At 36.1% G+C, this 26,660-nt stretch overlaps 1 protein-coding gene across 1 annotated transcript in view; it reads right to left on the bottom strand.

Annotated features, from left to right (window-relative positions):
- Positions 1–6,866: 6,866 nt before the first annotated feature.
- Positions 6,867–26,660, bottom strand: part of dync1i2a (dynein, cytoplasmic 1, intermediate chain 2a) — a 39,223-nt gene continuing 19,429 nt past the window's right edge. Inside the window, exons 7-17 of the mRNA XM_051119080.1 lie at positions 21,324–21,410; positions 19,313–19,475; positions 19,114–19,213; positions 17,796–17,921; positions 13,569–13,715; positions 13,290–13,403; positions 11,584–11,717; positions 9,911–10,055; positions 9,684–9,824; positions 7,715–7,840; positions 6,867–7,337 (exon numbers count right to left, since the gene is read on the bottom strand). Of these exons, the coding sequence (XP_050975037.1) occupies positions 7,224–7,337; positions 7,715–7,840; positions 9,684–9,824; positions 9,911–10,055; positions 11,584–11,717; positions 13,290–13,403; positions 13,569–13,715; positions 17,796–17,921; positions 19,114–19,213; positions 19,313–19,475; positions 21,324–21,410 (1,397 nt within the window). The 3' untranslated portion in view covers positions 6,867–7,223. The remainder of the gene's footprint in view (positions 7,338–7,714; positions 7,841–9,683; positions 9,825–9,910; positions 10,056–11,583; positions 11,718–13,289; positions 13,404–13,568; positions 13,716–17,795; positions 17,922–19,113; positions 19,214–19,312; positions 19,476–21,323; positions 21,411–26,660) is intronic.

The raw sequence follows: 26,660 nt of genomic DNA on the forward strand, positions 1-26,660 counted from the left end.
AGAACAAAAATTGACAGGTAATGTACTCACCCCCTTGTCATCCAAGATGTTCATGTCTTTGTTTCTTCAGCCATCAAGAAATTATGTTTTTTTGAGGGAAACATTTCAGGATTTTTCTCCATATAAATGGACTGATACAGTGTCCAGAGTTTGAACTTCCAAAATGCAGTTTCAAATGATCCCAGCTGAGGAAGAAGGGTCTTATCTAGCGAAATGATCGGTTATTTATACAGATAATACAATTTCTATACTTTTTAATTTTAAACGCTCGTCTTGCCTTACTCTGCCTGGACTGTTTTTTTCCGGTTCATGACAGTTAGGGAGTGTAGAAAAACTCCCATCTCATGTTCTCCCTTAAATTCAAAATCGTCCTATATCACTGTTTTACCTTTTTTGTTAAGGGTGTTTGATCTTCTTTGCATGTTCACTTCGGTACTTCTGCAGTGATGTAGGGTGATTTTGAAATGATTTTTGAAGTTGAGGGAGAAAATGTGAGTTATTTGACATACCCTAACTGTCTTGAACCAGAATACACAGAGTTCAGGGAGAGCAAAGCAAGACGAGCGATTGATATTAAAAAGTATTTAAATTGTATTTTTTTAATGAAAATAATGATCGTTTCGCTAGATAAGTTTGAAAGTTCAAACTCGGGGCACCATATCAGTCCATTATATGGAAAAAAATGCTGAAATATTTAACTCAAAAAACATCATTTCTTTACAGCTGAAGAAAAAAAGATATGAACATCTTGGATGACAAGAGGGTGAGTACATTATCTGTAAATTTTTGTTCTTGAAGTGGAGTTATCCTTTAAAACTTTTCAACCTCACAAAGATCCAAATACCAGTACTTTAGTTATTTAGTAGAATTTATATCCTTAAAATCTGAATATACAGTGGAAATCAAAATTAGAGAACAATCTATAAATACTTAATTTGTTCTGAAATATTGTTCATCTTTATCACTCAAAATTTGAAGGAATATTAGCTGTAGGCATACCACGTTTGACAAACTAACCAAGGCATTTCAACAAAAAAATGTATTTTGTGGAAAACACAGTGATTACAATTAGAGAACAGTAACCACTATAGTGCAAAGTAAGATTACAACTAAATTCTTGGAGGGTTATGGCTGTCAGAAATTAGTAGGAAGTGTAGAGGCCCTTGCTTTGAATTACTCCAGAACATCTGCGGCTGCCGGACATCAGTAGTTTCTCACAATGCGCTGGTGTGGTGTCGGTCCTCTCTTCTTTCACTCTCTTCCATAGTTTGGTAACTGTAGTGGGTTTCGTAGCCATAACTTTGTCTGCAAGCATTTTCCAGAGATTTTCAGCTGATCTTAGATCAAGACTCTGAGCCGCTCAGTTCATTATTTCAATGTTCTTAGTTTCAAGGAACTGCTTTACCTGTTATGCAGTGTGAAGGGGGCATTGTCTTGCATGAAAGTTGCAGGCTTATTGGAAGATGCTTGCAGGGAAGGAACTGCATGTTGCTGAAGAAGGTTCTAATAAATATTTGCATTCAGCCATGTATCTGTATGAGGCCCAACTCCTGCTGCAGAAAACATCCCCCAAATCATAACGCTTCCTTCTCCACCTTTGACTGACTTCTTTACACACTTAGGCTTCAGTCTATCCCAGTTTGAAGGTGAACAAAATGTTTCCCATCATACCCAAATAAATTTAACTTGCTCTGTTGGAGCAGTTGTCCTCTCTCCACACAACATGCTCCTCAGCAAAGGTGAGCTTAGCCTTTTGATTTTTTCTGCTGATGAGAGGCCTGATCACTGCAGAATGTGCTTTCAGTCCAACTTCTCTTAAACATGCACAGACAGATCCTAAAGGTCACTGCACACTGAGTCAGAAATTTTCGCACGTAAAAAAAAAAAAAATGTGACGCCACAATGTGTCAATCACGTTTACACACTGACTGTTCGATTTTCTGTGTTTAGTGTCATTGTAAACCTGCAATATTTGAGAAATCACAGATTTGAAATGACCAACTTCTTTTGGAGTGGCTGAAAGGGTCACCCCTTTGGCCTTTACCTTGACAACCTCCTGTTGCAGGGTTTCAGTCACATTAGAGCGGCCCGCCATCTTGCAGTTTCAGTGAAAATTGTAGGAATGCAGCCAGTTAAATAGGGTTTGTCATATAATACAGGAAATTAGCACCAGGTGCCAGATTAACACCAATAATCTGGAGGTATCGGTAAGTGTTCTCTAATTTTAACCATCTCATGTATTTTTTTATACTGTGCTTCAAAATACAATTAAAGGAGAAGTTCACATCACATCAACCAGAACAAAAAATCACAAGTAATGTACTCACCCTATTGTCATTCAAAATGTTAATGCCTTTATTATGTTTTTTGAGAAAAACATTTCAGGAATAATCTTCATATGGTGGACTTCAATGGTGCCTGCGAGTTTGAACATCCGAAATGCAGTTTAAATGCAGCTTCAAAGAACTCTAAACGATCCCAGCCAAGGAAGAAGGGTCTTATCTAGTGAAACGATGTCATTTTCTAAAAAAAATTAAAACTGATATACTATTTAAGGTTCATTCATTTTAATATACTATTTGGAGTTTTTCGACATACCCTAACTGTATTGACCCGGATTACACAGAGTATGTATGCACTTCACAGAGCTAGGCATTTGAGGTTAAAACGTATAAACATTTTTAGTTTTATTCTTAAATGGCAGATCGTTTAGCTAGATAAGACCTTTATTCCTTGGCTTAGAGCCCTTTGAAGCAGTATTTAAACTTGCGGTCACCATAGCAGTCCACTATATGGAGAAAAATCCTGAAATGTTTTCCTCAAAAAACATAATTTCTTTATGACTGAAGAAAAAAAGACATGAACATCTTGGATAACAATGGGGTGAGTAAATTTTCTGTAAATTTTTGTTCTGGAAGTAAACTTTAATTTATGAAATATGCTTAAACAACTGCCCTTCTACTCCTGAAGTTAGGATAACTTCAAATAGAACTAAACAGTGACCTTAAAATTTCAGAAATCGTAGAATGTTCTCATTCATCTCCAATTTATAACTGATTAAGTCCAAGTGCAAGAGACGAATTAGCATTTTAGCACTTCTGGGTCCACTGTCCTTAAGTCAATGGCTTTTTAAATGGGGTAAATGCCTGAAATATGGTCTGTGTTTAACACAAACTCAAGTTGTTTGAATTTTTTTTTTCTACAATATAAAATACAGCAATGATTTCCTTATATGTGTGTATGTGTGTGTGTTTGTGTGTGTTTTAACTTTTACTCATCTTGAAAAAGGCTATTGCTGACAAGTGGCTAAATGGGACTACAGAGGTTGTTGGGGACATTAAACATTAAGACTGGTATAAAAATGTAAATATAACCTGCTTGTATTTAGTTTTAAAAATTTAGAAAAGTTGTTTATTTGTGATTATCATTATGAACTAAATGGCTAAGAATCATAAACTTCACAGAGCTTATTTTCTGAAATAATCCGAAAGCCAGGGGTGAACCGGTGTGAATCAAAATTCTGCAATTTCTCAGAAGTAAGTCTAATATCACTAGGGCTGAATATACAGTAAAACAATAATATTGTGAAATGTTGCTACAAATTAAAATAACCGATTTCTATTTGATATTTTACAATGTGAATCATTCCTGTGATGGCAAAGCAGAATTTTCAGCAGCTATAATCAAGCCTATCAAATGTGACTCAGTATTGAGTATTGTATGATAATATCAGCAGTAGCTATATGTCATGGGCACTTAAATGAGGCCCAGATGGCACCTGAGAATGACACACATCTATACAGGCTACATACAATACTGTGTTGGATAATGTCTCACAGATATTCCATTCCAGACTATATCTAAACATGAGTGCATGAAGAAGCACTTTTCGGATTGCAGCTCACCTTTTTAAATTGCTGTCAGTGTTATGTAGATGCTTTACACCCCTTTTGAATCATGCATGGCAGGATGAGGTTCTTCTGCAGGTATTATGATAGAGCTTCTTTGCATTGTAATACATTTGTTGTATAGGTGTCCCTGCTGCCTCGCCGGTGACCCCTGCTGATGTCATCAAAACGTGCACGCGGGTGGCGGTGAGATCGGGCCGGACAACGTACAGCGGTGTGATTGACTGTTTCGGGAAAATGGTGACAGAGGAGCTTCAGAACTCTGCGGACGGGAGAGGAGCAACAAACATACACTCGCTATGTCTCACTACGGTGAAATTAGAGGTTTCACAGGTAAAGAAAAAGCCTTCCAGGACTCCTCTAATTGCGGTGTGGTAGATGTGTGTGAGATTGCATTTGAAAGAGCGTGAGGGTTGGACGTGACCCCGGCTCTTGTTTCTTCACTCAGCACGTGTTTTCATATCATCTCCACAGTCTGCTTTAACTCCAGTGACCTTCTGCAGAGATTGTTTTACATTCACTTTTGAGGACAGTGTCTCTCCGGTGTTTCATTCTGCTGGACATTTGAAGTTAGCTTTCCGACTAAATTTCTTTCAGGCACAAAACAAAACAAAAAAGTACTTTTATTGTATGCCATGAGATGTTTTGCCTCAATGTCAGGATTTTGCAGTTTGTGCTCATGAGCACTGCATTTTTTTTTAAAATTAGAAATACAATAAAAACAGTAATATTGTTAAATATTACCATTTAAAATTTTGTTTTCTATTTGAAAATGTTTTAAGATGTAATTTGTTTCTGTGACGCAAAGCTGAATTTTCAGCGTCATTACTCCAGTCACATGATCCTTCTGAAATCATTTTAATATGTAATTAATATTGTCATATTGTCATTTTTGTGTCATATTTTTACACCTTGCACACAAAGTAGAATCCCACCAACATAACACATCAAATAATAATGATATAATGCAATATTTTAATACTTTAAAGTAAACGGAAAAAGAGAGTATCCATTCTAGAACTGGTCCAAAGTTAGATTTGGAAATGTCTTGGGGAGGAAAAAAAGTGTCTTTTTCCAAAAAAAAAATTGTATGTATGCAAATTGTATAATATCCAAGGTACACATTTCTAGTAATTGTGCAGTTAATTCTCATATTGTATTTTCAGAAAATGTTCGAATATGTCACTACCGAAACACAGTATATAATTTAATAAGAAGGGTCATGTTGACCTATTAAGATTGCTTACATCTACATTGCAAATATATTTTTTTCTACATGCCAATTTATGCAAAACTATTTTCAGAGGTAAATTAATAACATTACATTTTTAACAATATTTCAAGTGTGATTTATGAGATTTATTGTATTTTGAGGCAAAAAGTTGACCATACTGATTTCAAAGTTAAGGATTTATTAGTCTGAATATACACTGAACCAAACACTATCATAACATCTTAGCTGATAATTCAGTATACTTTATTTTTGACGAAACATCCCATGTTTTGGTAGCAACATTAGATTTTCAGTAGCGACAGTAATGTTTTGGTAAAGACCAGATCACATTACAGAATTTTAACCCACATACTAAAACACTACTAAAACATACTAAAAAAATTGCATAACTGCACTAAAATTTTGGTTATTTCACCCAAATATGAGGATTATGTGTTCCCTTTTGTCACTACTGAAATAATGATGATATGTTATGGTCATGACTGTTTCAGTAGTGACAAATTTATGGAACAACACCCACATTTTTTTTTTAAATAAATAAATAAATCAGTAAGGTCACTACTGAAAATCCACCATATGTTTCGGTAATCACAATTTTACATACTTTTTAAGCCAGCTCAAAGATGCCAATCAGCACGTTTAGCACAATTCTGAACAGTTGTTTACATATACAAACTAAACTATTAGTAACTCCCCAAAAAAGTGCTTAATTGCAGAAAAAGGTGTTTGGTAGTGATGTTCCTTAAAGTTACAGACATATTTTTCAGACTTTTGAACACATTAAGATATTTGGTTTAAATGCATTTGATTATTATTGTCATTTTTTTAAATAAATTACAACTGTTACATTTCAAATGCAGAATTTATTGGACATTCCATTAAACATGAGGAATACTGTTGGAAACATTTTGAAATCTTCACAAACCTACTTTCTCCTTGCAAAATACTACAGGAAAGACTACAGAATGGCCTCATACTGATGCAGGGCAAATCAGAAGAGATTTACCGAAGATTTGGCTTAGAAAATGAATTCAGATATATAAAGACATTCAAAGAGGTTCTGCAAAAGTTAGCGTTTCAAACAAGTGTGGAACACTGAAAGAGGAAGACCTTCATCTCTAAAAGAGACACTTACAGATCAGATATGAAGATCAGAAAATGAACCCGGTATATCGAAACGTATCATAAATACGTGATTGTGTCTCTGCTGAGGTGGAGAGAAACAACACTGATCATTAACAGAACCAAACAAAGTTGAAAGTCAAATTATTCCAGCATTTGGTCCACAGCTAGACAGCAGAAAACACTACCAAACTCAATATGTGATGCTCATGACCCACTGACAAGATCTGAAAGAGGTAGATCTCTACAATTCTCTAGGTCCGTGATCAAGTTAAAAAAATATGATGGTTTACTAGTATTGAGAACAGTACAGTTAGAGTTAATCTGACAAAACCTCTCAGAAACATTTCACATATTTCACCCCAAATTCAAAAGAAAACGATTACATTTTAAAGCCTATTTTCTACAATTTAAGGATATGTTGTAGTATTTATGACATCTAGCATTTAAGCACACTCCCTCACCTCTAATTAGACTTTGATGTATTACAAAAAAAAACCTGTAATACAAAATTTGTTATATTAAATCTGTAAATTTAAGGCAGCAAATGTAATCCTTTAAACTTTCTGTTTTGCTTTGAAATGTGAAAATGTGCTTAACTGCCATATAAATAATACAAAAAAAACATCTTTTTTTTTTTTTTCCAATTTTGGAGATGCAGACAGGTTTACTGAGATTCATATTTGGCTGTGCATAATAAGCTGTGAGTTCAGCACGTTCAGAGATACCTGGATAGAAATAGAAACATTCACTGTGGTTTTGTTTTTTGCATGCAAATGTTAAGGCTTCTGGTCGTGAGCTGACGGCCTTCTGCTCTCGCGCTATGAATTGCACCTACGGTCCACGTTTCATGTTTTTATTCCAAACAAAAGGCAGAATCAAAGGTTTGCACACACAAATCATTTCATTTCCAAAGAGAGATGTGATTACAGCTTTCTGAGATCTAGTTTCCATGACGATCAAGCGGCGAGGCGCTGAGCGGCCAGTTCCTCGGCATCGTCTCGGTTCTCGTTGATCTCCGCCAGCGTCCGCACGAAGCGGGTCCATTCGTCGTTCCGTGGAACTGCGATTTGCTGTGGTGGAACAGAGAGAGAGAGAAAGAGAGAGCGTTTTGTAACGAGGTGTAAAGTCTGTTGTGGCCGCACAGTGGACGATCAAACTATTCTGGGATTGTCAGAGTGAACTGACCCCTGGCTAACAATCCTCCATCTCATTCTTCTACTCTATCTGCTTTCATCCCATCTCCTGAGTGACAGAGGCCCTCTGTGGCCCCTGAAGGGCCGTGCTGTTAGGGCCCCTCTCTGACAGACGTGTAATTGTAGTGTGTGTCATCTTTATAGGCTCGGCGTGGGCTTTTTACACGACTGGCTCAGTGACAGGGAGAAAGCCGCTGAAGGTGTTACCGTGTATTCGGTCTGTGATGTGTCTTAAGTAAACTCTAGTCTCTCACCTCGCCAACGTCGTAAATGTGGATCTGTCCCTCGGAGTCACCCACGGCGATCTCTCTGCCCGACTGAGACCAGCGCAGTCTGTTCAGAGCAGGACTGCCGTCCACAGACATGCTGGCAGTGGGCACCTGCAAACACACAAATTTCAATTTACTTTCCACATCTGATCATTCAGACTGAGTGTCCAGTCTGTGAAGTTGCAAGCAGTGAAATCCATTCAGTCAGTGTCTGATACATTCACATTATTATATTTTGTCACAAAGAGGTTGTGCAATATATAAGAGAAGGAGATCTGATACTTTCATGCTGATATTTGAAAGCAAAATGCTGTCAAACACATGTTAAACCACACGCAGGACAAGGTTGACAAGAAACTGTACATGAAGAGTTCAGATGCAAAACCAGCTAAAAGCCATCTCAGTCAAAAATGAGATAATGATACTGAGTGAATGCTCCTGACACAAAGTATATGTCCATCAAGTACTTTTACTTCAAACTCGCTAAATTCCAGCCTCAGCCCAATCAGAAGTACCAGTACTTACATAGAAACCTATACAAAGTAGCCAGAAAGAAATGCTAATCTTAAAGAAAGACGTCAGATGGATTTAGAGGCTTTTGCATCTGACCTTTCATGTGGATGGATTATCTCTCACTAACACAGATTTAGACAGATTTGTGAACAATATTTGAGAGAAATAGGCCTTTTGTGCACATAGAAAAAGTCTTAGATCTTTGAGTTCAGCTCATGAAAAAGTGTTGCGTTTATAATTTTGGTCAGTGTATATTGGTTTACTTGTACATTAACCATCCAGCAGATAGCAAATAGATCAACAAACACACTGATGCTTTTTTGTGAATCTGGACTCAAATCGTCAGTGTCAATAAGTAGAACATATGTAAAAGTAGTAGTAAAAGTAAAACATACAAGCTCACTGTACGTAGGAAATAAGCCAAAATATTTTTTAAGTATGCGCAAATCTATATTATTCAACATAGGCTCATTGGAAAACGTGCCTCTGTATACATTTATACAAATGTACCTAGCAGTTTCCATCTGAAATTAACACTAGATGCAGTAAAACTTTTATTCATTTTCACACAAAGTATGATTATGAGTTGTTATGTGTTACTGCACCGATGTGGATACTACACTCTAGAATCACAATTCTACATCTTGGAAGTATGCCCAAAATAAGAATTTTCACCAGATATTGTTAATCTGAACAAGCAAGTAACATGCTTACCACATTTGTTCTAACCAACTGAGGGAAAAAAGCATTACAATAAATTACACTACCGATGGTGATTAAATCTAACGATCGCTCATATCGCATCAAACCGTGCAAATTATTATTACTGTTATACTTTGCTCCCAATTTGTTTATATCAACAACATCAGCATTGCATGACTATGTGTATTTAGTGTGTATTAGCGTTAGATTTAAATTTCTATACAGTCTAATCTCTAATTGTCATGCCATTTGAATTCCATATAAATAAATTGTTCTTTTAACCCAAAAAGCTCATTTATGTTCCTTAGAACTGGCTCTCTTTGAAATACAAATGTGTGCAATCCCATGTATCTGTAATCAGTTGCACATTTAAAACTGGAATATAATCTGATTCCAGTCCTTTCTGGATTACAATCTGCCATCAATATGATAAATTTAATTATTCCATCTGCTGTGAGAAAAGGCAATAAATGATCCACCACCTGCAGCATCCTCACAGACGATAAAGATTACTAGCTGGGACTGGGATTTACAGATGTGACAAAATGACGCAAAGACTTTCCGACCCCAAATTTATGACCTGTTGAAATCATAATTAAGACTTTCTTGTACCATTTAAGATTTTTTATGGCCTTTTTTTTTGCTACAACTAAATTTTAACGACCTGTAGAAACCCTGTAAATATGTCATTGTGTGTTGATGTGCATCATTTGTTCAGTAATATTTCATGGTGTTGTACCTCCGTGTCATTGTTGAGGTTCCACAGGTCGATGCGTCCAAGTCCGTCCACACAGGCGAAGAGAGCGGGATGTACCGGAGACCACATGACATCATAAACATAATCGGAGTTATCCTCAAACGAGTACAGCGGCTTGTTATTCTACAGCAGAGCGGAAAGCGCACAGTCAGCCGAGAGATTCATGAATGTCAGTATGATGTAATAAGTGTTTATGAATGTTGTGCTACCTTGGTGCTCCAGAGTTTAACGGTCCAATCAAATGAGGCGGTCAGGAAGAGATGAGAAAAATCGACGGGTCCTGCCGCCGTGTGACAGTGAATGCCTGTGATTGGACCATGATGTCCCTCAAACATCTCACTGATACCTGCCCGACTGCTCACACACACAGAGAGAATGGCAGAGGTTTAATGATCAGCATCTCAGCATGTTTTCATCAGTCAGTTAACACTTCACATCAACTAACACACAGCGCTGAGTGTGTGTGAGCTCATTACTGTGAGAGGTAAACAGCCGTGTGAGAGATGCTGTGAGAGAGTGTGTGTGTAGAGGATGAGATAATCACAGCATCACAAATGAAGAGGAAACATTCACTCTCTCAGCTCATTACAGCACACACAAACACATCGACTACAGCCCATTCATAAAAAACAAAGTGCTTTGCATATTTATTTATATGAAAACTTGCCCAGAAACTTCCATTCTGAAAAAAAGTTTAGGAAGAATTATAACATCATTTCTCCTTCAGGAAAGCTCCACAGTCACAGTAGACACCATAAATGTATTATTAATAACATGTATTATTAATAAAAAATGCAATATTAATTTTCTTTGACATATTTATTTTAGTATTTATTTACAATTAATTAATTTAATATCAACACTGGAATTTAAAACTTGGTGGTCTTTAAGATTAAGTCTCTTGTGCTCAACAAGACTGCGTTTATTTGATTAAAAAAAACAGTAAAAGATTTTGTAAAATACTTTACAATTCTACAGTTTTCTGTTCTTTTAAAATGTAATTAATTCTTTTGATGGCAAAATTTTTCAATACTAACATATCTTTCCTGTCCTAGATTAACAAAAGTATTACTTCTTTCTTTCTTTCTAAAAAAACCTCTTACTAAACTTTTGAATGGTAGTGTACATAAACATAATTACTACATATTATTCAATAAAATACAATCATTTTAAGTCGCATTCATATTTTTATTATACAATTTTATTAAAATTTCTTACTATATGTAAGATAATATGTAAAAAATTAAATCGTCTTACTATAACAACAATTATAACATTTTTAGTCATTATTAGTTATTAATTTATATATAGCAATTTTGGAATTTTTGATCCTTTAAAAAAGAAAAAGAGAAAGAGAAAAAAAAAGAAAAAAGAAAAGAAAAAAACAGAAAATTATTTCAGGGATCAGGGATTTTTTCCCTCCAGAAATGAGAAATACTAGGCAATAAATTGCACTTATTATTTTAAACATATTTAGTGCATTGTAGTGAACTGACCTCTTATGATCTGATCACCAGAAACAAATGTTGATATGAGGACTAAGAAAAACGAGCCATTTTATGACAAAGAAAATGTTTGTTTGCAGCAGGGTTTCCAAGTTTGCACAACAAACCCCCCCCCTACTCAAAAATTGCATCCTGGTGGATAAAATACATGTCTTTTTTGTCAGGGTTCCCCGGGTAAATTCGCATTTCAGGGGCTAAATATGACGTTATTGGGGTCGCTTCAACCCACGGACATCAAAAACAATCCACGGCAACAGTGTTAAAGCAGCCTGGGGAAACTGCAGACTTGGCAACGCTGGTTTGCAGATTACACGCATAGGTCAAGGGATCTCCTGCAGTGAACAGTGCTGTAAGTGTGCTGTGTATGTGTCTATTACCTGCCATGACGACAGGCTGTGTAGACTGATCCATCCTCACTTCCCACCACAAAGTTATTAACGTCACCCAGAGGGAAGGACATGGAGGTGACCGCAACGGATTTAGACTGCTTAAACACCAGCTCCATACTGTCCTGTTGACACAAACACACACACACACACGGGTACACAGATTAGAAATGCGCAATTTAAATTCAGCCAGCACTTTACCAATCATTAACATCTGACACTGTGGTTTGGCCAGCATTTCTGGAAACTCAAGGGTGAGCAGCATGGAAGAACTTGTGCTTCTCAGTGGGCCTTTTATAGCGCTTCTGATGCCAACAAATTCACGTCAGTAAGATTTGTACACATCATTCACTATTTTCACTGGTTGGGTAAGCAAGCCACTTTCTATGATTGTGACATTCAAACTCTCAAATTAAGAAGAATATTTGAAGGTAAGGGTCACATGATGGTTGAAGCAGAGAGAATGTTAATTTTGTCAGCTATTTTCAATTTTAGTCTTAGTCCCGTGGTAAATGTACTTGTTAATTTTTATCATATTTAGTCAGCCTTATCCTATTTAGTTTTAGCCGACTAAAAGTCTCAACAATTTAGTTTTAGTCGAAGAAAACCTGAAGTACTTTAATTTGGTCTGAGTCTTACTCAAATTTACTACATTTTAGTTATCATATTTACTACATTTTAGTACATTTTAGTTATCATATTTAGTCAACCTCATCCTGTTTTTGTTTAGTCAAGATTAAGCCAACACAATGTATGAGCATTTTAGTCAGGTTTTAGTCAAAACCTTAGTCACATTTTCGTCATGCTGTATAACGGGTAAACTGATAAAAAATATGTTTGCTCAAAATTATAATTGTAATGATTGTTGTCATTTAATTGACTTTTTCATTTTAGGTATTGCACTTTCACCAGTAGGCACAAATCACTAGAATTTGGACTCATATACATGATTTATCTCATCTAGTTTACTGATTTATTATAGGCTTTTTATTATATAAATTAATACCAAAGTCTTCTGCACTCTCTCTGTCTACAATATGAAAACTGGTAAAACAAATGAAAAATATTATAACAGTGAAATTCCTAATAGTAATTCCAATAATTCCAAATTGCAATAGCCTATGTTTCTCAATTAAAATAACAGCGCTTTTGAGTAAGCCACCACAATCGCAAACAATATAATCGAGATCTCATGACAGAACACAGACCGGCTGAACGATGCTTTAATTTGGATGACTAAACTTCAGCTTTTTGTCAGTGTTTTCAGATCATCTGAGGTGGTGCTTTCGCAATGAGGAGCGAGCACATGCGCACGGTTGCCAGATTGCTTAAAATAAGCAAAACACCTGGCAGAAAATGTATATTTGTAACAGCGAAGCTCTGATTCTGGGATTCGAACTCTTGATATCTGGCAACCGCACACATGAAAGCTTGAATAGTAGAGACGTGTTAACCAGCCCGCAATAACACTTTGTCTCCTTTTCTGTGACAAAAGTAAAGAGAGGTTTTTGGAGGTTTTATTTTTTTAAATCCATTTTAGTGTTGTCTTTGTTCGTCAACGTAATTGCATGTTGATAATAGTCATAGTTTTCATTTATTGACCTTATTATTGTCTCATCTTCATCTCGTCTTAGTCATGGGAACATTTTTCGTCATAGTTTTCGTTGATGAAATGAAAACTAGAGCATTGTGGGTACCTGTGGTTGAGACAGCATGTCCAGACTCCAGGAGCACATCTTTCCATCAGTAGAGATGCTAATGAGGTTATGAGCGTTCTGTGTGCCAACCACATTAACACAGTACACTGGGTGCTGCACAGAGACACAGAAATATGTAAGTTTAAGGGTGAAAATAATAAAACAAATCAGAAAAAAATGCAATATTTTGTTTTAGGACACCATAATAATATCTCAAGATTCTTGGACTGCAGCTATAGCTTTGGCTCATTTACAGTATGGTGTGTGAACGTCATGTACCGTGTGGGCTGCGGCAGAGAGAGGCGTTCTCTGGACAGGAGTGCGTCTATTACTTCTGTTGTCCCACAGGACGATCTGTCCTGAGTAAGTGCCACCGACAACGAGGTTAGGATGAAACTTTGCAAATGCTGCAGACATCACCGCAGACTAGAGGAATATGAGAGACAGAGATAATCTCATTAAATTCCACATTCCTTCAATCCTACTGGACAAACGTGAAGGAAGTTCACCTGTATAACCAAAAAATGTTTGAGAAGAACTACCACAGACAATGTTACAATGCATAGTTTTGCCTACTCACTAAAATTTGAAATTTAGAGTTTTTAAAGGGACTGATCATCCAAAATTTAAAATTGTCATTACGGGAGAAGTCCACTTCCACAACAACAATTTACATATAATGTACTCATCCCCTTGTAAGACGTTCATTTCTTTCTTTCTTCAGTCGTAAAGAAATTATGTTTTTTGAGGAAAACATTTCAGGATTTTTTTAAACTTACAAAATGCAGTTTAAATGTGGCTTCAAACAATCCCAAATGCAGTTATAAACGAGCCCAGCCGAGGAACAAGGGTCTTATCTAGTGAAACGATGGATGTTTAATCTCCTTTGCATGTTCACTTTGCAAAGAGTCTGAGTTTTTCAACATACCCTAACTGTCTTGAGACAGAATACATAGAGTTCAGGGAGAGCAAGACAAGAAGAGCGTTTGAGATTAAAGGGTTTTTAAATTGTATTTTTTAATGAAAATAACCGATTGTTTCGCTAGATAAGATGCTTCTTTCTCAGCTGGGAATGTTTACAACTGCATTTTGGAAGTTCAAACTCAGGGCACCATATCAGTCCATTATACGGAGAAAAACCCTGAAATATTTTCCTCAAAAAACACAATTTCTTCACGATTGAAGAAAGAAAGATACAAACATCTTGGATGACAAGGGGGTGAGTACATTATCTGTAAATTGTTGTTCTGGAAGTGGACTTCTCCTTGAATAATGCACCCTTACGTTGTTTTAAACCTATGTGATTTTCATTCATCTGTAAAGCACAAATGAAGACATTTTTAATGACCCAATAACCTGAGAGCTCCTCCATTAAAAGCTCATTCCAAGGTGATGCTTCCAAAACTTCATAAAAGTAATCCATATGAATCAAGCGGTTTAATCCAAGTCTTCTGAAGAGATATGATTGCTTTATATGATGAACATACTTAATTTACAGACTTTTATTCAAACTTAAACGCTGAGAAACTCACATACATCGAGCTCATCAAATATGGTAAACAGAGGCTCAACTGTATGGCATGACATACACACACACACACACACACACACAAAACTAATTGGTTCTTGCAGTATCTCAAACATGCTTGAGTGACATTTGAAAACTAAACTCTTGCTCATCAAGCAGGCACATTTGAGCTTCCGTTTACCATGTGATGTGCTCTATGTATGTGCATTAATCAGTCTTTAGCATAAAGACATTTCTTTTTTAATGTCTTTATGATTATTATTATTATTTTTTTAAAGTATGACAGCTTTGGCAGAATTACATTAATCTCTCAGGTTTCATTTGAAATATCTTTATTTGTGTTTGAAAGATGAACAAAAGTCATATGTGTTGTGAACGACATGAAGGTGAGCAAATGATGACAGTTTTCATTTTTGGGGTAAATGAACACATTAAGAATTTGTTCACTTAGCTTTGAACACACAAACAAATGTACTGTATAAAATATTTAAATAGTAAATTTTTATTAAAAAGATTGTTGTTCAGTTCATGCATTTTATACTGTTTAAAAATAAATATATAAATGGGGAAGAGGAACTAAGTAGTTAAGTTTGACAAGTTACTTCTCACTACTGCTTCAGCTGTTTTCTTTGCATGTCCTGTACCTTCTTGTTTTGGAGAGTAGTTTGTGAGCAAAAGCTACATTATAAAAGCCTTACACATAAATGCATCTTGTAACTGTTTGATGTGTCCTCAAATTCCACCATCACACCTCAAAACACCAAGTCCAGGAACACCACAAAAACAACAATTTATATTAAATTTTTACAAACTACTACTGATGCTAATTCTTTGTTATTCACTGAATAAGCTGAACAGCTCACACTTTCCAGTAAGAAAAGCTTACCAGTCCCAACACACTCAGCAAAAAGATGGAAAAAGTAACAAGTTCACACCTCTGTGAGTGTGTGTGAATTCTGGTGGAGTTTTTTTTTCCACATCTGTGTGTGTGTGTGTGTGTGAGCTGTGCATCCGTTCCTGAGGGCGGCACATGTGGTTCTACTCAGGCCGTCCACAGCGGATCACCTCAGGCCAAACACCCAGCTAACACTTAACATACAGCAACGCTCAACAAATGCACAATTGAACAGTGAAAAAACCTTTCAAAAGAAATGCCACAATCCACTTCTGTATCATTTGTAATGCAGCATAATACAAAAAAGTTACATTTAAGAAGATTATAGATTATATTGATAAGATGTCATTTTCAAAATGTTCTCCGCATATTTCCGCATATGAGCTCGTCACCCAGTGATAAGCACTGTTATTCAATGAAACTGACATTAGATAGTGGGATAGTCTTACAGATCCAAAACAGGGATGGCGTTTTTTGTGGGCGGAGCCTATCTGGCAACAGAAAATGATGGTTTTCAAGTGGCAGTCTACAGAGCCATGGAATAAAAGAATAATAATAATAAAAAAAAAGGTCATTTTGATTTTATATTTCAAAACTCTGACTTTATTCTTGCAATTCAGAGATTATATCTCACAATTCTAATAAGGAAAAACAACTCGTCATTCTCTCTTTCCCCCTATATCCCACACTTCTGGCTTTTTTCAGAATTGACAAACTCACTATTTTTGAGTTATCGAGTTTATATCTGATTTTGGAGATATAAACTTGCACTTGCAAGAAAAAAAAGTCAGAATTGTGAGATAAAATAAATAAATGTTATGTAAAAATATAAATATTAATAGGCTTAAATAATATTTCATGCTCTAACTGTAGGGCTAATACAATACGTCCCCTATGAATATCATATGTGAATATTATGTAGACCTTTTGTTTACATCAAATTTATGCTTTAAAAGTAGAGTAATCATAGCAGTTTTCATCAATAGTATGTACGTTTAAACGTGTGGCGTTAAACAAATGGCGTCTTTGACGTCTTTTTGCATTTCGATTTTGACATCAAAGGGCACGTTTTTTTTCTCTAATTCCATAGATTTTACCTGTTTATCTCCACTTGTTACCAGTGTTTTTCTGCAACCACTATGCGTGCGCAGCTGCAATCAATGTAAATGTAACATCTACTCCAAATTGTTGGTCTATAGTAGATGTATAATTTGAAATGTGAACACATTTCTCAATTTTTTAAAATTCATAAAATATTGCAAATAAAATAATAACATGGTAAAACCAGTTACTAAATGCACTTTTTTCATGGTTTAAAAATGATTAAGTTACGAATGTTTTATGAGCTTAAGTTCCTCTGGGTTGAAACTGACCAAAGGCATGCAAAAGATGTATGCCGATTTTGAACGCGTTGTGAGGGTTAGGTAATATTTAGAATGCAGAATACTGAATATTAGAAAGTGTTACTGACTTTATGTTTACAGACCTAAAACACATGTAAACCTGAGTTTGTGCATGAATGTGCATGTCCTACAGAGTGTTTAATAAACGTAATAAGTGAACATTTCATCATCATTTAACTCCCTCACCCAATGTGTTTCTAAAACTGTATGGCATTCTTTCTTACACACAACACAAAAGGAGATATTAGTTAATGTCCCATACAACAGCATTTTATAATTTTTTAACAGAAATGACCACCGTATGCTTTTACTGTATGGAAAAGAGAAGCGTGAACAGTCATCAAAACCTCTTTTGTGATCCATAAACGGAAAAATCAATGACTTTGTGATGACATCATTTTTCATTTTAGGATGAAATATTCCTTTAAGCTATCACAAGTGTGTCTGTGTGTGTGTGTATCCATGAATGCCAGCAGAGTGAGACATAAAGATACAGAGAGGAAGAGAGGATGGAAGGAAATCCGGCTGCAGCCCACCCGAGAGATCTCAGGCCTGCGTGTAGGTGTTTGTATATGACAATCATGTTATGTGGGATGGCTTTCAGGAGGTGTGTGTAGGGGAGGAGTGAGAAGTGAGTCGTTGCTGATTGAAGGCAGGTGTGTGTATGTGTGTGTGTGTACCTGACAGTGGAAGACATACTCCGGTGTGGTCTTCTTGTATTTCATGTTCCAGACCAAAGACACTCCATCAGGCTCATGTGGGGCTTCCTCATTGTTGTTGTAAGAGGCAACCAGCAACTCTGGATACTGTAAACACATGTATATAGGTCAGAAAAATGTAACTTTTGACTTCTGGCATTACTCTGATCAAGAACCACCCACTTACATTTACATTGATTGATCTTTTTTATCAGAGTGTCTATTTACACTAATTGCAAACAGCCCGCCTTGCTGGCAGCGGCTATTTACACTAACTAAGTGCGCATCGTAGTCTTTTTGACGCTACCGTAGTTGTAGTAGTTGTATATTCAGTCCTATAAATTAAGACATTTTTCAGTTTCATTTGTGCCATTTAGTGTATATTTCTGCCTTCAAGTTTGATGCTGTCTGAGACCCTTATGTTATTCAATATACAGCAATACTGAAATATATCAAGAGTGATTAGTAAGTAGTGTAGCTAGTCACTTTTTAAAAGGGTAATATGACAGCATTTAAAACACTTTTAAGATAATTTATTTAGCTAATTTATATACTTTTTCCATGTCCCAGTATCATATGCAGGGACACTTAATACTGTGAAAACCAACAATGCCATAAAGTTTCTGGTGAGCCACTAATTGCTTGAGTAAACGCATGATGCCAGGGGATGTTCTAATGTAAACTCACACTGACAGCATTGTGCTCTCTCAAATCACACACATCTGTTTGTGCTGTGGACACACATCATGTGCAGTGTGTTTGAGAGGGTTTATACTTTAGATCTATTACTTCGAACTAGACACAGTGACTCCAAGACATCATTCTGCATTGTTCTGAGCTTCTGTTTGGTACCACAAAATGAAATTAACTCTGAAAAACACCTCTAAACATACAGTAACTAAAATGTCATCATAGCCATATTTTTGACTAATCTAAAATGTAATTTATTATATTCAACAATATCAAGAGCATGATTACCAGAGGAGAATTTGCTTGTTTTTAGAGGATCAGTGATATCTTTAACATTTCTGTTGAAACTGAATATTGTAATATTGTGTATATATACTGTGATGCAAAGCTAAAATTTCAGCATCATTACTCCAGTCTTGAATCACAACATGATCCATCAGAAATCACTCTAATATACTGATTTGACACTCAAGACTGGCCCCAGATTTGCATGGCATTGTATGTCAAATGTTTCTGAGAAAAAAAAAAATTAAACAACACTAAAATATTTCATGGAAATCAATATTTTAATATGTAGTTTTGACATATATTAGTTTAGGAGGTAAGGTACCTGTGGGGACCAATCCAGACAGGTCACCACTCGCTGTTTGGACCAGCGATCATCAACAAACTTCCGGTTCAGAGACAGTTTGGCCCCAGCCTGCATCTCACTAGATATGCACATACACACACAGGCAAATATCTCATATTAAACACTGCATATGATGCTGGTTTCTGATTTTGTTTAGATGTATAGGGCTGACTGTTACCCCTCCTTCTCCTCCATGTCACGACCACTGTAGTCGAAGAAAACATCTACGTGTTCAGACAGAGCTCGCTCCATGATACGTGTGCTGTGATCGAAAAACTCCATGAAGTCCTCCGAGTGCAGAATCTGCAACTTCTCCTCCTCCGTTAACTCATGAGGGGGCGCTACACTCACAAACAGACAGGAAACAATAGTATGTGTGTAAGTGGATTAAATGATTCGCATTTACAGTTGAAGTCTGCAGAATCTGCAAAATGTTAATAATTTTACCTAAATAAGAGGGATCATCCAAAATGCATGTTATTTTTTTATTTAATACTGACCTGAATAAGATATTTCACATAAAAGATGTTTACATATAGCCCACAAGAGAAAATAATAGTTGAAATTATAAAAATGACCCCGTACAAAAGGTTTACATACACTTGATTCCTAATACTGTGTTGTTACCTAAATGATCCACAGCTGTTTTTTTTTTTTTTTTAGTGATAGTTATTCATGAGTCCCTTGTTTGTCCCGAACGGTTAAACTGCCAGAACAATCCTTTAGGTCCCACAAATTCTTTGGTTTTTCAGCACTAATTCTTTGAGGGGTTTTTTTTTAACAGAAGGTTCAAATGCTCACTGATGCTTCAGAAGGATGTGCCCTGGAAGACAAATTAAGTTAGATTTACCCTGATCTTTAAATTCAAAAAGTTTTCACCCCCCCAGCTCTTAATGCATTGTGCTTTGTGAAGCATCAGTGAGTGTTTGAACCTTCTGTAATAGTTGCTTCTGTAATAGAGCCTCTCAGTTGTCCTCAGTGTGAAAAGATGGATCTCAAAAATCATACAGTCATTGTTGAAAAAGGTTCAAATAGACAAAAATGATGAAAAACCAATGAATTTGTGGGACCTTAAAAGAAGACTCAACCTTTTTTGAAAATAGGCTCATTGTCCAACTCCCCTAGAGTTAAACAGTGGAGTTTTACCATTTTCGAATCCATTCCGCCGATCTCCGGGTCTGGCAGTAGCATGTTTAGCATAGCTTAGCATAGATCATTGAATCTGATTAGACTGACAGCATCTCACTCAAAAATGACCATATGTAATGACGATATTTTTCCTATTTAAAACTTGACTCTTCTGTAGTTACATTGTGTACTAAGACCGACGGAAAATGAAAAGCTGCGATTTTCTAGGCTGATATAGCTAGGAACTAAACTCTCATTCCAGTCTATTAATCAAGGAACTTTGCTGCCGTGCCATGGGTGCAGCAGGCGCAATGATATTACAAAGCGCCTGAAAGTGACCGGCACTACGTTTGTGTAGATGCAGAGTTGCAGCTGGCAGAGTTGACGCCAAAACTGCATTAATTTTCCATAACTGCATGGCTGTGAAGCAGTTCCAGGATTGTTCTAGAGATTGTTCTCTTCAATCCAATATTGAGCCATGCAAGATACTTAGTTATTGTAAAAACGTAGTTCTACACAAAAATGTTTAAACATGTATATCACAGTGTGCAACTGTTTAAAATGGAAGAACGGATTCCAAACCACAAAACTATTAAAAATGTAATGCACACTCCGGGCAGAAACATGTCCATGATTTGAAGCGTGGTGCACTAAATTGTGTGCATTAAACTGTCAATATTTCAAAGGTCTACAAAGTTCTCAGCTAGTTTGTGTTTCCATTACACCAAAATTAAACTAAAACTCTGATTTCTGTGATAAACACTGGAAGTAGACAGAACTTCTATAAAATCAACTCCAATCATGAATAATATAACATCAACAAATATCAGTGTCTGGATGTTGTAGTGAAACAGTTATTTTATTTCAGCTATTTGCAAGGCAACATTTCTATTTTTTGTTTAGTTTAAGGTAAAACACTAAAATAGCAAACTGAAACTGTACAAATGTATTTAAGACAAACATGATGAAATTTTATGACTAAAATTAAAAAGAAAACAGAAAGTAAAAATCTAATTTAAAATATTTATAAAAATATACATGAGGTGTGCTCAATATTTTACCTTCCTCATCTTGTTTCTCTTCTGGTTTCTCTTTCTCTGCCTCAACCTCAGGCTTCGGGGCTGGAGTCTCTTCCTCCTCATCTTCCTCTGTAACAGAAAGATCACAAACATTAACATAATTCACATCTGAGCTGCAGAACAGTCTTATTATAGGACCCATGTTTCACACAGTTAATACTTGGGTTATACATTGGGTTATCAGTATTTTTAAGATTACATTTGTGAAATGTGGCTTAACTTGTATTAAACAACTCATGGTAACATTGTAGCACTGCATTCTTTCAAATTGTATACTTCTGGCACCACTGTTCAGGGTTGGCAACACCCATATTTACATATCAACACCTATTCAGTGTTCAGCAACTTGGCCTAAGAACAACATGAACTACAATGCATAAAGTCAGCCAATCATAATAGAGATAATTAACATATGTAAATGCCTCCTTAAAGGTACAGTAACAAAAGCAGCCTTTTTAATTCTAATGGTCAGAGAGTGACAATACAGCTTTTTTTTTTTAAATGCTAAAAATACAACTGTATTTCAAGCATTCAGGATGAAAATGTTCCTTTCATTTTTACTTATCAACCAAAGTAAAGCAAAAGCTAAATTTGACCTGCCAATTAAAATATACAAAATAACTCACTGTACGAAAAGGATCCAAAAATATGTAATGTTTATTTTTAAAGTGTGATTGATACTTGTTTGGGCCACTGTACACGAACTGAAGAAATACAAAATAAATGCGAGTAAGCTTTTTTTTACCTTTCAATGTGCTAAAAGAACCAGCCTTCTAGCAGGTGATGGATGCTAATTTCACCCTAAATCCCCATTAATCTAAAACAACCAGGACTGTGGAAGGATTTGCTTCATTTCACTGATTCTGATTAATATCACTAGAATAAGTGGAAAAACCAAATTGAATTAGCCAACAAATTCTTTAAACCAAGTGAACGTGTGACAAGTCCATGACTGCTAACAGCCTGTTTAGTCTGTTCAAATGTCCAAGAACAACCTGGAGTGTGTTTTTGTGTGTGTTTGGACATTGTATCTACATCCCAGTGTCTGTCCTCTCTCTAAACTACAGGGGGTTACGCCATCACCGAGGTCTTAACCTACAGCCCGTCCAACAGACTCCCGGCGTAACTGAGACAGGGACTATTCAGCAGCGCATCCCACACACACACGCAGGGCAGCAGGTGCCAGTGGCTGAGACAGCTGACGGCTGTGTGTGTGTATTAGGCAGATGGTTTTGCTGCGTTTGTGTGTGTGGTGGCACAGGGATGGCACAGGGATTTCTGCCTGACTGCTCTTAGTCAAGACTCTCTCCGGATACACAAGTCCATGCAATTAGAGAGTCGGCAGGGGGTCCAGGGACTGCTATTCACCCCAAACATGAGCATCTAAATGAAGCTGCAGCCCTGACCAGCTGTAAGCCACACACACAGCTCATCTTCGACAATACTCTACCAATGACGCCTGAACAAATGCAAAGCTCAGGGAAAAATGTTAAAAGAATGGTAAAGGAAGAGTTCCCAAAATTAAATGTTTTCATTTATTTGCATTCATGACATTCTAAATCTATACGACTTTCTTTCCTTTGTGGAACACAGAAGGAGAATGTCCCCTAGCCCCTCTTTTTAATGTAATAAAAAAAAAGGAAAAGGGACCAGGTTTAAAAAAAAAAAAAAACATTTTAAAAAGTAGTCCACAGTATGGCTGCATGATTTTTAGGAAAAATATCTAATTGCATTTTTTTCTGCTAAAATTTTCATCTGCAATTTTTAAAATAGAATTTAAAAATAGGAAACAAAATAGGTACAAAAGTTGTCGCTGGGCAGTACCCTTTCAAGAGGTACTAGTATGTACCTTTAAGTTACAAATATGGACCTTTTAAGTACAAAGGTGTACCTTTTGAAAAGTAATGCCCCACTAACATGTAGTAAATGTAAAACAATTACTTATATATATATTTGTGACCCTGGACCACAAAACCAGTCTTAAGTCGCTGGGGTATATTTGTAGCAATAGCCAAAAATACACTGTATGGGTCAAAATTACTGATTTTTCTTTTATGCCAAAAATCATTAGGAAATTAAGTAAAGATCATGTTTCATGAAGATATTTTGTAAAATTTGTACTGCAAATATAGCAAAACTTAATTTTTGATTAGTAATATGCATTAGCAAGAGCTTCATTTGGACAACTTTAAACATGATTTTCTCTATATTTAGATTTTTTTTTTTTTTTTGCACCCTCACATTCCATATATTCAAACAGTCATATCTCGGTCCTATCCTAATGAACCATGCATCAATGGATAACTTGTTTATTAAGCTTTCAGATGATGTATACAGCTCAATATCAAAAAATTGACACTTTTGACTGGTTTTGTGGTCCAGGGTCATATATATATATATATATGAAGAGTTCAGCTATATCCATCTATATCCAACCAGCTATATCCATCTGACGTATTTCTTTAAAATGAGCATTTCTTTCTTGCTACTTTGTATAGGTTTCTATGTAAGCACTGGTACTTCTGATTGGGCTGGGGCTGGAATTTAGCAAGGTTGAAGTAGATGGACGTGTACTATGTGTCAGGAGCATTCACTCAGTATCATTTTCTCATTTTTAACCGAGATGGCTTTTAGCTGGTTTTGCATCTGAACTCTTCAGATGCAATATATATATATATGTATATATATATATACACACACACTGCCTTCCAAAGGTTTGGAAACACCCCAAAAGTGTGGGTTTTTGACAATATTGGCATGAATTATTTTTAATTTGTGATAATTTTGCACTGATAAGGAACAACACTAACTACGAAAACATATTTTATTAAATATCCAGTTTATACATATCCATCAAAATATCCACCATTAGCAGCTTTTACAGCTCTGCATAATCTGGGCCTAAATTCACTGTATTCTAAACTTAGTTGTCAATCAATTATTGAAGCTATTAAGGTGTGCTGACCCAAAAATCTTTTAAAAACCTTTTGGAGGGCAGTATATATATATAAATAAAAAAAATACTAAGGTGCTATGACTATAACTGAATATTGATGTGTATATGTCTTCAGGCCAGAACTTATAACAAACATACAAAGTTTGGTGCAGATTGAACATTGGATGTTTTATTTAGTGTAAAACATGACGTTACTTGTTGCCAACAGGTGGCGCTATAACTATATCTGCATATTGTCATATAGATGTCTTCAGGCCAGGGCTCTTTCCACACAAGTGAAGTTTGGAGCAGATTGGATGCTGCATGTTTAAGTTAGTGTAAAACAAGTAATTTCTTGTTGCCAGCAGGTGGCGCTATGACAACTAAACATTGGCCTATAGATGTGTTAAGGCCAGGCCTCTTTAAGTTTGGGGCAGATCGAACACTGTACGATTGAGTTACAGCAACTTTAATTTCCATGGCGAAACATCAAACTTTGTCAGGTCGCTACAGTTTTGATCTGTTTAAATCTCTAGGAGGCATTTGTTTAAATAAAATACCTGAAAATGGCAAAAACAGCACAAAACTTGCTAAGAAAATTGAAAATAACAAACCTCCTGCTGGGTTTTTTAATCACCGTTCTATATAAATGCGCTGCTTTAATTGATGAACACAAACTCTGTCAGCGCTTCCCCGCGATTCTCATTAATAAAATAGCCTAGATACGAGATCGCTACATTATATTTCTCAGCAACAAGGTGGTAAAACCGCTGTTTTTGAATAAATTCGTTGTTTGTAGAGAGAGATGTGCAGACGCACAGCGTGCAGGCAGGTACACACACAAGCACCTGTCATCTCTCTCTTTCTCTCTCTCTCGGTCGATCGATAATTTACTGAAATAAATGCTATAAATCATTTGAATAAATGTGATCTTACCGCACTATTTCATCTCTGTGTCTAATTTGAAGTGGGCAGAATGCTAGAACTGCGTGTCATAACTGACGAAAATAACCGTCTTTTTTACCCATTCGGTCAAATATTGCACTGCAAAGAGCAATACCACTTTTAACTTGTCTATAACTTGGCAAATGACCATTTGACGCTTCGCGTCAGGCATTCTTAGCCTCCACGATGTGCATTTAAAATCCTTTAATGCACGGCAAACCGTTGATTACTTAACCCTTTTCTTATTTAAAGGCTTAAATGTGAGGTTTACTATATTATGAAACCTTTTCAAAGCTTTATTTGAACATTTCAAACATGTTATTGATAAACTGTTGTCGGTCATGTTGTCATTTAAAATCTGGACATCACTGGTAATGTTACTGTTTTTGCAAACAAAAAGTCGTTTTATTTGTTGTTTGTTCATTTTAAATATAAAACTTGGTGAAATTATTTATGTCAGTTCTTTTCGAAAATTTCCAGCGCATTTTAACAATATTGTGATAATACCAATAACCGTGATAATTCTGGTCACTATAATCGTGATAAGAAATTTTCATACCGTTACATCCCTAATATCTAGCTTCCACTAACTCTCATATGTGCATTCACAAAAGACTATCGTTACAGCAGATGAGAACCAAGCTTTGTTTACAGCAAAGGAAAACCAGTCACCTCTTAGCTTATATTGAAACCCTGAGACATTTTGTGACTGGTGTTTTGTTTCACTCTCTCCTCTGCGCTTCCGCATTTGTCCGCTGAAACGCCACTCTCTTATGAACACATGTACCACAGTTAGCGGAAGCTAGAGATTACAGTTTATATAGTTTTAAAAATTTATATTTTTGTTACACAAATGCATTAATTCACTTCAGAAGGCCTTTATTTACCACCCAGAGCTGTGTGGAGCACTTTTTATGATGGATGGACGCACCTGGTCTTCAAAATCTTAATTATTTATCTTTAATCTTTAATATAACTGATGACTGTATTCATCTGAAAGAAGAAAGTCATATACACATAGGATGGCGTAAGAGTGAGTAAATCATGGGGTAATTTTCATTTGTGGAAGAACTGTCCCTTTTAAAAAAAGCTCCTTTTGTCAAAGATCTTGTCCAACAGGAGGGAAATAATGAAGTAATTTCAATTTTTGAGTAAATTATTCCATTAATTTCCCCACAAACAGTCATATTCGATGATCAAAATGCGCTACGCCCATGTTAATGGCAGCTTTTTTGCATGACCAGAAAAACTTGTTTCAATAGAGAGTGAAATCGCCCTTTCCTGCAATAATCAGAATGATAATGTCATCTGTCAGATTTTACATCAGAAACGTGTCCATGGCTCTCTCAGGAAGGGCCGGGTTTGGAGAGAGAGGGAGAGGAGGGGGGGGGTGGCGGGGGTTCGCTCTGATGAGTTTATGGAGTCGTTCTGATGACACG

This window comes from Labeo rohita, chromosome 9, assembly GCF_022985175.1.
Source record: "Labeo rohita strain BAU-BD-2019 chromosome 9, IGBB_LRoh.1.0, whole genome shotgun sequence".
Classification (NCBI taxonomy): Eukaryota; Metazoa; Chordata; class Actinopteri; order Cypriniformes; family Cyprinidae; genus Labeo; species Labeo rohita.